General features: G+C 47.6%; 2 protein-coding genes across 5 annotated transcripts in view; one reads left to right on the forward strand and one right to left on the reverse strand.

Annotated features, from left to right (window-relative positions):
- Window positions 1-2082: 2082 nt before the first annotated feature.
- On the reverse strand, window positions 2083-10835 carry gc2 (guanylyl cyclase 2). 4 transcript variants are annotated; one of them, XM_062383459.1, is made up of 24 exons: window positions 8987-10665; window positions 8786-8914; window positions 8524-8703; window positions 8312-8429; window positions 7923-8224; window positions 7713-7844; window positions 7404-7507; window positions 7175-7293; window positions 6970-7054; window positions 6740-6836; window positions 6475-6597; window positions 6220-6300; window positions 5966-6142; window positions 5715-5871; window positions 5467-5616; window positions 5240-5388; window positions 4945-5108; window positions 4672-4864; window positions 4417-4591; window positions 4242-4340; window positions 4064-4158; window positions 3902-3987; window positions 3715-3815; window positions 3419-3553 (listed from the first exon to the last, which is right to left on the reverse strand). In XM_062383459.1, the coding sequence occupies exons 1-23, from the start codon at window positions 9269-9271 to the stop codon at window positions 3716-3718; spliced, it is 3300 nt and encodes a 1099-aa protein (XP_062239443.1). In that variant the 5' UTR covers window positions 9272-10665; the 3' UTR covers window positions 3419-3553; window position 3715. The 4 variants fall into 4 exon arrangements, 3 of the variants coding, with proteins under 3 accessions (XP_062239442.1, XP_062239443.1, XP_062239445.1); XM_062383458.1 differs by having other exon boundaries at window positions 2083-3553; window positions 4242-4591; window positions 8987-10662; XR_009920155.1 differs by lacking the exons at window positions 3419-3553; window positions 3715-3815 and having other exon boundaries at window positions 4064-4180; window positions 4242-4591; window positions 8987-10835.
- A 682-nt stretch (window positions 10836-11517) lies between these two features.
- usp12b (ubiquitin specific peptidase 12b) overlaps window positions 11518-13082 on the forward strand; it is a 9531-nt gene continuing 7966 nt past the window's right edge. Inside the window, exon 1 of the mRNA XM_062384561.1 lies at window positions 11518-11547. Within this exon, the coding sequence (XP_062240545.1) occupies window positions 11518-11547 (30 nt within the window). The remainder of the gene's footprint in view (window positions 11548-13082) is intronic.

Consider the following 13082-nt stretch of genomic DNA (forward strand, 5'->3'; position numbering starts at 1 on the left):
CATATAGTTCAGTTATGTCTTGATCAGTCGTGCAAATACATTTACCTGTTCATAATACCAGCAGAGTTCTTCAGAACATATATTTTAGTGTGAAAACATAATCTCCTAGTCTTAGGTAAATACAATCAGGTAAACAAAATATGGTGTTTTGTTGTTGACGTGTTGTTTTACATTACTGCCTCAGCAATAATAGCAGTAATGAATATGATAATAATTTGTTTATCATCCCTTTTTCAAAAGCTTGTTTCGTTTCCTGAAATCTTTCTTCCTCATTCCCGCCAGGGGAACCGACCGATCTGGGATCTCTCCGGTCTCTGGACTCGTTGCCTGCAGGGCCGGAGGTTTACTGAGGCACTGTGCTGCTCCGGTCATGTGAGAACCCTCTGGTGAGTTTGGGCACCGGCCAACTCCGGTGTCAGCGGGGGTCAAGCCAACCGCAGTGACCTCACAAGGCCTGCATCCTCCGTGCCTAAAGCTAAAACCAAACTCGGCTTTGGCACAGGTGGTGAATTCAGATCAAATCCAGGTTTGTACCAGTGCCATGTGCGACATCTGCCATCCACACCACACTGCCTCTAATCCCTCGGAGTGATATAAGGTCATTTTTTAAAAACCTTGTAGCAGAAACATGAGCCAATTAAAGAGCGTGCATGTGCGACAGCGGTGATTCGAGGCCATCGCTGTGTTTTCTAAGGGAACCTAGATGGAGCCGTCCAGGAGGGCTCCCCCCTTTGCCCTGGGGAGGTCAACTTGATCTTCCACGCCGCTCCGCTTTCTAAACACCTACCACAGTTTGCATGCAACTCTTTGCTGGTGCCCTTTCATCCCAAACACCTTCCAGTATCATGAGCGGGATCATGTATACTGCAGCTGGTCCCAGCAGGAATCAAACCCTCAACTCTGGCTGGGTTTTAGCCACGGAGCCGATGCTGGGCCACCTGTCTGTGAGTCTCACTGTAAATGAGAAGCAATGCTCATTGGTAATATACGTCTGTCCACGCCTGCTGTGTATAAATACAACTCTTTCCAATAACACAAACCCAAAGCGACTGACTTTTGAGGAAAAGTGTTTTCCTGTCATCATCAGGTGAAAGATTGAGAAGGTCATTCTCAATATGTTCTGGAGCTTTTTAATCATTTCACATGATCTTCCTCTAAAGATGAAGTTGTTTTCACATTAGCATGGAGAAGTTTGAGAAACTTTATTGACACAAAAGGTCACACCAGTTTCCCCCTCTTGCATTCCCCCCCCCCCCCCCCCCCAACTCTTTCACCTCGTTAACCCCTTGTTACGGAAAAAGGGGACAGCATTGTGACAGCCGGAATACCAGGATCCAGTCTCTCTCACAATGACAGCGAGCTACCAGTCGAGCCGACGGGGCAACCCAACTCTTCCCGGGGGAAGTATCAGCTGCGTTTCAAAGGAAGTCTGGTTCCGCTAACCTCCATCTGGCGCGGGTACAGACAAACGCTCGAAAAGACCCCCCCCACCAAGACCTTTCATCTGTGAAGTCACATGGTCTGCAACCTTTTGCCTTGTTTCTATCTCGCTTCTGAAAACAGAGAATATCAGAATCTGCAGAAATCTGGCAGCTCTGTGTAAACAGTCCCTTATTGCCATGAGGTTAAAATATGAAAATTCAGATTTTCCTCATTTGCATTAATCCAAATTCACGCAGACTATTTTCTTAATTTGTTGTTATTTGGTTTAAACCCTCTATTTTTTTATATAATGACTATTACATGATCTTTCCCTTCTCCTGATTGACAGGGCCCATTGCACAGCGCCCTCTGCTGGTGTAAACTCAGCACTACACTCGAACCCTGCGCTGTCGTTGTACTTGCAACAAAGGAGCAGAGCCAACAAAGCAGAAAGACACACACAGGAAACACAAAGGAAACAAGCTTCCCTTTGTCACTGAGACGGGCTGTGATTTCACAACAAGCACAGTTTCCACGCTGTGTTGTTGACATTGCAATTTAAACACACACAGACACACGCACGCACGAACACACACACACCCACACACACTCTATTGACACATTGAACTAACTAAATACTAAAACACACACACACACACACATTGCAACATGTTTTTTTTATGATCACTTACATTTAAACAAATAGAACTTTGAACTTCACACTGATTGTGTTACTCAGTGCACATCCCTGACTTTAGATTTTCTTTATTTGTATGTTATTGTTTTTTTACCATCGACCTTTCAGGAGGTGCAGATTAAAACAAGCCTGCAAACTAATTCATATTCATTTGTTGATTAGTTAGTTAATTCATATTAATTGTCAATTAAAACCAACAACCCTTCCATTATTGTAAAGGGCTTAATGAAACATCTGTGTATAGACTTATAGCCGTAGTGCAACCTGAGGGTCGTGAATAAGACAGAATCCAAAAGGTATCTTCATTTCCGCTCTTGAAAATGATTTGAATGTAACAGTTTAAGATGAAAAGATAATTTTATATTAATTACACATAATTGTAAAGTCATCTCCAACGAAACATGTAAAGCTGCGTTGGAGATGAGAGTATGAGTCCTTTATCTACACAGTGAGAGAGTGTGGTAAGCTCCCTGTCAGTTTAAGGATTTTCAATCTACACACACACACACACACACACACACACACACACACACACACACACACACATACACACAGGATCAACGGGGATAATCCCGTGGAGTTTCCAGGCTGCCATCTGTAGTTTGAATAAATCTGAGATTAGTTTGTATTTGACCACTAGAGGGCGTTGATGAGTCGTTTTAATTCACATTAAAAAGTTGGAGGAGAAACTTTTCCTAAATCCTCTTCAAAAAAACTTTATGGAAAAATGAAGAAAAAATGGAAAATTATTCTGAAGAAAGAATAAAAGGCAAATTATATTATTAGTTATAGTAAACCGGTATGGAGTATGTGTTTAATATAGATTATCAGATCCAGTCAGCCAAATTCATGGATGGAGGATGAAGAGCAAAGACAAGGTGTTGAAAGCATGAGATGGTCATTTATCCTCCTCTACCATCCTTCCTCTCACCTCTCCTTCTCTCCTCAGTGTGCTTCCCTCCTCTCTCATTTCCTCGTTTCCTCCCCCCTTCAGACGGAGACACAGGGAAGTGGAGGAGGAGGAAATGAACTGAAGATTAGCGTCGTTCCTCTGCTGCTGACGGGCAGTTTCTGCAGATCCCTGCTTTGCTGAGTCACCGCCTCTATACATAGCTCCAGACAGGACTTCATCTCATCACTTCAACACACCCACACACACACAAACACACACAGACACACACACTCCTGCTGCTGCTAACTCTTCTCAGAGGATGATCTCTGTAGGAGTTCTCTCTTTTAAAGTCCTGATGTAGAGTTACGTGTTCGGTCCCGTCCAGGTGAACATGTGACCCACAGGTCCGTCAGTCGTGAGACATCATGACGCTGTCTTCGTCTTCGGCTGCGTTGACCTTCGTCACGACACAGACGTGAGAGATCTTCTTCACAGCCTCGTGAAACACCTGCTTCCCGTCCCTGGACTCCTTTTCTGTGACTCTGATTCGAGAGGGATGGAGGAGAATGGGAGAGAGGATGAACACAACATCAACACAAGATGGGAGAACGACAGCTGCTACCACACAGCTATCTTGTGTCTGTTTAGTTTGAAGCTAGCGCCTGAAAAAAATAAAATAAACACAAACAACGCATAACATTACCTCATTTTTTCTCCTTTGCAAGTTGCTCCTGTTGCAGTTTCTCGGCTTTCCCTTTCTTGTACTGGGCGATCTCGGCCATCTGCAGCCCGTGAGCCATTTGCCTGTTGGGCCAAAGTAAACAGCGTAAACACAGCTTGCACTCACAAACACACAAAACGCCACGTTGCCAGGAAGAATTCATCTCTACCCAGTTTTGACTTCTGGAGGAACAGGCAGAGGTTTGGTGAACCCATCTCTCCCTAAGAGCCAGAAGGTCTCCTCCGCACCTTTCCCCTGAGAGGAACCACAGAGACAGGTGTTGAGATGCTGGAGTCTGTTGAAATCTTGTCCCTGATAAACAAAGTTGTACCTTGAATTCTGTCCTGCCTCTTAATTCCCACTTGTAGCCGAGCTTTAGATCCTTCAGGACCTTCACGGTGCTCTCGTGGACATGGATCCTGCAGGCTTTAGGGAACAAAAGTAATAACTGCCTGGTTATTTAATACACAAACTTTCAGTCCTATGTTCTTTGTTGGTCTGTGACTTACGCAACCCGCTGGACTCCATACGAGAGGCAGTGGTCACTGTGTCTCCGAACAGACAGTAGCGAGGCATGGTCAGACCCACCACCCCGGCTACACACGGACCTACAACACAGACAAGCTTTGTGAAAGGGTTTGGATCCAAGGATTGAATGTAAGTTACCCAACGTCCAACCCTCACCTGTGTGCAGTCCGATTCGGATCCTGACGGGAACATCCGGCATGTGTCTCATCTTGAAGGTTCCCACCGCGCTCAGGATGTCCAGAGCCATGTTCGCTATTTCGGCAGCGTGACGGTTGTCGTTGTGGACAGGAAGTCCGGACGCCACCATGTAGGCATCACCTATCGTCTCCACCTGGACAACAACACAACGCAATGAGCAAACAAGTGATTCAAAGGGATTTGATTATCTGTGCTAACAGAGGTGGAGGCCACCTTGTAGACGTCGTGGTTTCCTATGATGGCGTCGAAGATGGTGTAGAGGTCGTTGAGCAGGTCCACCACCTCGATGGGCTCGCTGTTGGCTGAGATGGTGGTGAACCCCACGATGTCACTGAAGTAAAGCGTCACCTGGTCAAAGTGCTCTGGTTCCACTGTGCCGCCCACCTTCAAAACTTCTGCCACAGATCTGAAAGGAAGAAGATGAACACAAGGTCAAAATGTGGGATGAATTGTGATGACGTTGTGTTCTGCTGGAGTAAAACTGACGGAGGAAGCATCTGGGTCAGCAGCTTCTCCGTCTTCTGCTTCTCGATCTCCAGCTCCTCCGTTCGCTCTCGGATCAGCTCCTCCAGGTTCGAAGAATACTGCTCCAGCATCCGCAGCATGGAGTCAATGATGTTGGTCTTCTTCCCCTTGTTGATATCTTTAAACTTAGATAATGGCAAGAAGAACAAGACACAAGTGAAACTTTACCTGATTAACCAACGACAGGTACATTGACTCCTGCATTTAGATTTACTTCTGTACAAGGGATGTAGATGGAGACATTTTGCTCAACTACCTGGTCAAAGATCTCCTCGAAGCTGGGCCTCTTCTCCGGCTGCTCGTTCCAGCACCGCTTCATCAGCTGGATGCATTCTAACGGAGCGTAGTCCGGACTGACCACCGGGCGGCACAGAGGAGGAGGCTTACAGAGCTTCTCGATGATGTCTGAAACACAGAGACACATCAGCTGTTGTTGTTTTATGATAAGAGCTGTTGTTCAGAATCAGGATGCAGTTCAGTGACCTGCAGCGGAGAGGTCCAGCATGCAGAAGGGAGGTCCTCTGATCACCACCTCCTGCATGATGATGGCAAAGCTGAACACGTCACCGGTCAGAGTCCCGTGAAGCCCCGGCTGCCCGCTCCTCAGGATCTCTGGAGCCGTCCACAGCAGCTCTGGAACACACAGAACCGTATGAGCTTGGTTCGGTTGTGGATACGTACACATGTCTCCACGTGGACAAAGTGACCGTGACCCTGATCTGCTCGCTCACCCTCTGCGGGGGGGTCCATGTAAGGGAACCTCTGAGACTCCAGAACCTCGTTGTAACCGAAGTCTGTGATCTTCAGGACAAAGCGTCCGTCCACCACACAGTTACCAGACTTCAGACGAGCGTGGGACACTCCGCGGTGGTGGAGGTACTTCATACCCTGGGGGGGGCAGCAGAAAGGATGGAGTCATGTACCTGGTCATGTAGCCCTGAGAAGTTTTCCAAGTGCATCTACATCTACTTCATATAGGAACCTTGATGAGATCCAGCAGCAGAGAGGACTTGAACATCCAGTCCAGCTTCACGTCGTCGTTCAGCAGCAGGTCCTCCAGGCTTCCTCTGGAGCAGAACTCCGTCACGATGGCGAACACGCCACAGTCGTGAAAGAAGCCCAGGAAGGGGTTAACGTTCTCGTGACGCATGTCCTTCATCTGCAGACTTTCTTAAATTAATTCAAAATTCTAAAGTAATGAATTCCACTTTGTTTCACAGCAACGACATGACGTACCAGTTCAAACACATCACTGGTTTTGGTGTTGATTCTGCTGAACGTCCCATCAGGGAGTCTCTTCAGCCAGGCCCAGTCACCCTGAGGGAAACACAAACAGTTTCATAAGGAAACAGCTTCTTCTTGTCTTTTCATGAACTTAAATTAAACTGGTTCTGCTAATATTTGACATATTTTCACTTTCACAGGTAAACTCAGGGATGATGATGCAGAATAAGAACTGTGGGATGTTGTTGAACATCAAACTGGGATCACCTCGTAGATAACCACGTTGGAGTTCTCATATGTGGCCGGCGTCACGCTGGACACCGGTGAGACAACACTTCGGTCCGACACGCTCCTCATGCCACTGGCTCTGCTGTCGTCCCGACTCAGCTTCTGTGCAGACGCCAGTTCAGGGTGTGAGGGTTTGTTGTGTGATTTCAAAAAGTGTTACAGCAACACCAGCGTTACAAATCAATCCATCACCGGAGACAAGTCAGGAGCTGGACTCTAAAGGAGATGTCCAGCAGAGACTGACCTTGTTGCTGAGCGAAGGGTTGATGAATGTGACATCTGCCAGCGTCAGTAAGATCTTGTTTGGACCCTTGACCAGAAGAATCTGATTGATGCGCCGCCTGGGCATCAAGAGAGCAGGAGGAGACATGAGGATCTCGACGATAACATCAACTTCTCGATATTATATCAAAAAATTATAGTTCTAGTCCATATTGATACTCATGGCTCTTCAGATTGGACATAGATTCGTACCTGACGCAGTAAATCAACGCCACAGAGACGACAAAGAAGACGAACGCTCCGAGGAACATCCTGACGGTCGTGAGCAGATCCACACCTGGAGCAGAACATTTGAAAATTATGAAAATGTAAAAACATAACAAATTTAAATCAGTATTTCCAAGGACCTTGAATAAATACGACTGTAAAGAAAGATTCTCCAGAGTGAAGCTCTCACCCCCCGAGCAGATGACTCCAGGGGTGAACCAGCAGGAGGAGTCTCTCCTGGGTCCGTGGCCTCGGGGGAAGTGGATGTCTCGACCCAGGAACCGCACCATCCCGCCCTCCATGTCGATCCTGTCATCAGTCGATAGGATCGTTATTAAACAACCTGAACTGAAACAACCCTCTTATATGAATCATCTCTCTGTACTCCTTGTATATTAACCTAATCATCACTCTGGTACCTGTACACTGGCTTCAGCTCCCAGGAGAGGCCGTCTGTGTCCAGGATGAGATAATCCAGCAGAGCTGCTCCAGAGTCGTTGGTTTTAATCTGGTGACTGAACCCCTGAAACGTTAATAAGATACTGCATGAAAATATGAAATCATTCAGATGTATATTTCATGGCCAGACCTTCGTCTTTTAAAGGTTTATTTTCAGTCCAGCCATATTTAATTGTATGGCATGGAAATTCAAAAGACACTTTCCTCATCTTTATGGACAAAGGAGACGAATGGACAAACTTGTTTCAGTCTCTCAGTCGTCTCAGTACCTGAAAGGCCAGATTGTGGGTGTGTCTCGCCAGGTTGCCGCCAGACATCCACTCCCCCGACTGCCGAACCCGATGCACCGCGTGAGCCATGAAGAGGACGGAGCTGTAGATGGTCCCGAAGAGAGGAGACACCTGCAGGTCACAGAGTCCAGCTCAGACAGACTCACTACAAGCAGCACACGAGGATTCATCTCCAGCTCAATGCATCACCTGCTGTGGCTCCAGCGTCCTCGCCACCTCCCCCGTCTCCATGGCCTCTCTGTAGGCCTCGTAGAAGGAGGTCCGGGGCGACTCGATGGTGACGGTCAGCACGGCGTCGTAGGCCCGCAGCAGCTTGCGGTTGCTCTGCAGAGCCGGGTAGGTGACGTTCCGGTAGGGGAGGCTGTAGAGCAACGTGTCGTACGGCACAAAGACCAGGGAGCCGTCGATCATCTTCATGTCGTAGGCCGTCTCCAGCAGGAGCTTCTGGACGGTGCCGCCGATCAGCGCCGAGTGCATGCACAGGACCACGACTAGGACAAGACAAGACATCAAGCTTTAAACACTGTGTCCTTCAGAACTGTTCAAGATCTCAAGTGTTATTTGATATCAGTTCCCACCTCGTATTTCACTCATCTTTCGAACCTTGGCCAGAGTTCGCCTGATGCCATGAGGAGTGTTCTCCATGAAACTGACCAGTCTGACCGGCAGGCCGTGGCTTCTCAGCGAATCAGCGACCTGAACAGGACAGAGACCACAAGGGGAGAGTTTGGATTCCTCTGTCAACAGCAGGTTCTCTTTGTCAGCGTCAGAAATAAAAGCAGATCCAAACCTTGGTTGCCGTCTCCTTCCAGATGCCGTCCGTGGAGGAGATGATGGCGATGTGCGCCCAACTGAAGTAACGCATGATGCTGAGCAGCACCCACGTGGGCCTCGCCATGGAGCGAGCGAAGGTCGGGTGGCTCCGGACGTCGTCCACCTCGTAGCCAACACAACCCCAAGGGAACAAAGCCTGGAGGAGCAGAGAAGAGATCTAATCCGATCTGTCCAAGCAGAAGAAGACAGGATATCTGTGAACGACCATTCACACCTACTTTGTTCCAGCCTTGGCTCAGCATGGATGCAGCGTCACAGTAGCCGGGGTTGACTGGCCCGATGTACCCCGAGGCCTTGGCGTGGAAACCCAGGAACGCCTCCAGAGCTCTGGACGTCTCACACGGCTCCTGAAGAGGAAGTTCCAACAAGTCAATTCATCAAACGAGTGAATGTGGAGAGCAGTGAGATGAGCAGCCTACCTGCAGCACGGTGAAATCAAACGTGGCAGCGTGGGTCAGGGACGGGTCCCTGTTGATGCGGTTGACGGCGAGCTGAGCTGCCACGTTGGGAAGGGCCTTGGCGAACAGAGGGTCACATCCCCACGGCCCCACCACCCCGACCTTGAACCAGGCCGCCTGAACCGGGTGGGGGAGCAAACACAGGAGAACCAGGAGGAAGCTCAGGAGGCCATGGAGGGAGGGATGGAGTGGAGGAGAGGAGAAGAGAGGAGCAGTAGATTTGCCTGGTGTAGATCTGTCCGCCATGTGTGAGGTGTTGAGATGACCGCTCGGTGCTGGTGTCGCATCTCCAGCTCCACGGCCTCCAGAGCTCAGAGGAACCAGGAGGAGGAAGGTCTGAGGAAGACGCCCTGAATAACCTCCTCAAGTTCAGGAGCAGACACAGGCTCGTCCATGCACGCTACACAGATGAAGGTTCGCAGCTCGTCTGTGTGTGTCTGTGTGTGTGTGTGTGTGTGTGTGTGTGTGTGTGTGTGTGTGTGTGTGTGAGTGTGACCTAGAACAAGTGTGCGACCTGTCCTGTCAGATTATATCAAATCCAAATCCTTTGTAGGTTTAAGCCATGTAGACTGAGAAGTGAAATGATCGTGAATATTAACCAACAGGATGAAGATGTTGTTGTTTCACATCTCATCACGAGTCCAAATATCATCTCTACTGACTCATCTGACTTTTCCTCACCATCTATATTTACTTTCTGTAATTTTGTAACAAATATAATAAACAAGAAGTCAGAGAATTGAAATTTGACCTTGTGCAAAGTACAAATGTGACAACTTTAAAAACCTGCTGACAAACAAACTGGTGGAAAATCCCATCTCCTCGTTGGCAGTGGAGCACGAGGCTTCTCTGGCCGCTAGGGGGCAGCAGAGACACAGAGTCACACCGACCAGCCCCTGTGTTCCCGGACAGAGAGAAAACGTCCTGTGGTGAAAGTTCCTGGAATAAAGAGGTTTTCAACTTTGTGTCAACATGGAGCAGAGTTTACTTTGCTCTCGTCCCAATGAGGTGATAAAACCGTTACCAGGCGTTGCACAATGTGGCAGAACGAGCTGCACACGTCTGCAGGGTCGACCGGGCCGATGGATTCATGCTGATAAAGTGAATCGCCCGTTTCAAACACACGGTTGATTGAATTTTCCACCCAAATTACAAACATTCTCCGGCAAACTACAGAATGTTTCCACGAGTTGACGCTAAAGGCAACGTTCCAAAAGCTGTTTGGACAAGAGAGTCGACCCCGTTTTATATCTTTATGTCCAAACCGAGACGAATCGGTCCAGATGTGAAGGTCTGATCCTGCCAGATGAACCCGGTGACTCCATTAACGCACACATTCAGACCCATGGTGCTTTAACGCCCTGTAGCTCCACCACTGCTTCAAGTTTGGGATCAATCCGTGATGTAGGCCATGATGTGCGATGTTTGGTTTGTGTTTTCAATCTAAAACCAAATTGAGTTAAAAGCGGTGACTTGGGAAAGTGAACCAGTCGACGAGGAGCCGTCGAACAATCCAGACAGAAGAGAACAGAAAGAACTTATGGATCTGGAATGTGGTCGCGTCCCTGAGTGTGATGGACGACGAAGACATGAGTTACACAACAACACAGATTAACCGTGAGAAACATTCACATCACAATCAGAAGATTGAATCCTTAAAGAAATGTTAATGCCAGACGGGCACAGATCTCTGCCGAGGCCGATTGTCCAAACATACAAAACAAAGTCCAAACGTCCAAACTGAAAAAAAGTCTTTCAACTGGTCCACAACAGTCACTGGGACACAGGAGTCATGTTTTAAATACATTAAGACAAACACATATTAATACAAACATGTAGAATCCCTCCTCAAACCAAACCCACTTTAAATTGATTTAAGATAAACAAACAGTCAAGAAAACTTTATTGACAAAAGTGTTCTAACAAAAAAAAAGTAATCTCTGTGAATCTCATGATTAGATTTTAATTGTCAAACAGATATTTAATAGATTTCTGTTCATCCTGACTGAAGCAGAGTTCACCCACAGGTTACTGTACCCCCCCCCCCCCCCCCCTTATATCCAGGTGATGACAGTCTCTGCCAGGCGACTCTTTGAATTGATCACGTGCTCCTTCTTTTTTCGGAACGCCACTTATCTTTATGAAACGCAGTCACTTGGCGGTCGCAGACGAAGGGCCCCTCGAACTCAAGACTGACCGGCACCTCGGGGGGGGGGGGGGGGGGGGGCTGACCGCCGGGGCCCCGGACGGGACAAAACAAGTTTCCACATTACATCACTGGTGACAGCAGCAGCGTACAGGGCTCCACAGGGCGGCACCACGTTCTGAAGAAACCACAGCCTTTAAGCATGAGAGCGACATAATGGTTCAAATCTATTTCTCATGTGCTTCTGGAAACAGAAATAATAATAATCTGTTGAGTTGGTCAGATTCAAAACATTAAAGACGTCTTAATTAGAATGGGGCATAAATCATGATTTCAGTTTTTAAAGATGCTCTTTGACCTTTTCGTCAATTCCGAGGTTTGTTCACGTTAATTAGCTTAGCTTAGCATAAAGACTGGAAGCAGGGGGAAACAGCTAGCCTGGCTACACTTGGTGCTTGCGATTAACTTGACGTGAGACTGAAATCTGAATTTCATAAACACTTATTGTGACTTATAAGTTTATAACCAGCTCTGGATCCTGATTCCCACTGAGTCTCTTGACTTTAAAGTGCAGCCGGTTGCACATTGTTGTGTGTTGAAACATCCACTCAGAGCCGTTCTCCTCCACCTCAGAGTCCGGCTAAAAAAAGTCTCTCTTATCAGATGTGGCCTGAAATTTGACCGCGCATCAAAGCCGCAGCCATGAGGAGTCAGAAATGCAGGAGAGCGCAGTGACATGAAGAAGAAGAAGGATCAAACCCCCGGTGCCACCCAGGAGCCGCCACACGGAACCGACTTGTGTTAGGAACAAACGGGTCTCACAAGGCTCAGCGGCGCTAAAGCCTCATCACGACAAATGAGTTGTGTAACGTGAGTTTCACAGAGTCTACCTCGCTCAGAGGATTCCCCCCCCCCACACGATGGGTTTTATAAATCAGCATGACTCATCCCCCGACTTCGCTCTAACTCCCTTCTGCCTTGTTTGTCTTGGAGAGAGCGAGAGGCCGAGGCGCGTCGGACAGACTCACACACTGGAGAAGACAAACTGGTGAACTCCCAAACACACACACTTAGACAGATAACACAACATTTGTGTTTACGCCTCAAAAGCACTTTGTGTCAGTTTTTCATTCCCCTTTGCTGCGATGGTCGACTTTCTTTGGCTCACAAAGCTTTATCACAACATCAGAGAGCAGCAGGCGCACAGACACACACAAAGTATTTAGTTAATGTTTATTTGTTGTGTAAAGTTGAGGATCGTTTATCCACCAGTTATTTCACGTGCTGCAGAAATCCATCGATCAGTTTCCCACTTACTGTCGGGAACAGAATTCTCGAGGTTCTTATCTGGAAAAGATTCCGGGCCGTTGCTGTAACACAGAGTTTCTGGTGATTAATCAAAACCTCTTTAAATTCATTACCTTGAAGCCAGTGAGCGCGAGGCAGGAGGTGGGAAACAAACAGTCGGGGGAAGATGATGTGATAGAAACCAGACTGGATTCAGCTGTGGTTCAGTTCGTGGTTTGAATGACCTGTAGAGTCCAGAGAAGAGGAAGAGGAAGGGAAACGAGCAAACGAGCTTCCCACTGGGAGCCGGAGCTAAAATAGAGACAGCAGACCTCAGATATTGTTCTTACATGAACTCTGGAGAATACAAACAAATAACAAAGATCAAGGATGGACTCGAAACTTGCGGCTGCTGCAAGAGGGACTCAAGTCTCAGGACATGGGGGCGTCCGCTCTGCCATCTATCTCAATCTCTGTCTATCTAGATTATGACCTCATGTCCTCACTGAAGATATTTCTAATGTTTGTTTTTCATATTTAAGAATCAGATAAGTACGAGTGCTGCCCTTCCTGAGACTTAGATTCTCTCTCTCTCTCTCTCTCTCTCTCTCTCTCTCTCTCTCT

Source organism: Platichthys flesus, chromosome 24, assembly GCF_949316205.1.
Source record: "Platichthys flesus chromosome 24, fPlaFle2.1, whole genome shotgun sequence".
Lineage (NCBI taxonomy): Eukaryota > Metazoa > Chordata > Actinopteri > Pleuronectiformes > Pleuronectidae > Platichthys > Platichthys flesus.

What these genes read in the sequence shown, in the direction of transcription:
- gc2 (XM_062383458.1), bottom strand. Translation starts at nt 9,271, where the DNA reads ATGGCGGACAGATCTACACCAGGCAAATCTACTGCTCCTCTCTTCTCC. An exon ending in CCAGTGATGTGTTTGAACTG is followed by an intron (nt 6,143 to 6,219) that starts GTACGTCATGTC and finishes GAAAGTCTGCAG; the next exon opens with ATGAAGGACATGCGTCACGA. An exon ending in GAAACCACGACGTCTACAAG is followed by an intron (nt 4,592 to 4,671) that starts GTGGCCTCCACC and finishes GTTGTTGTCCAG; the next exon opens with GTGGAGACGATAGGTGATGC.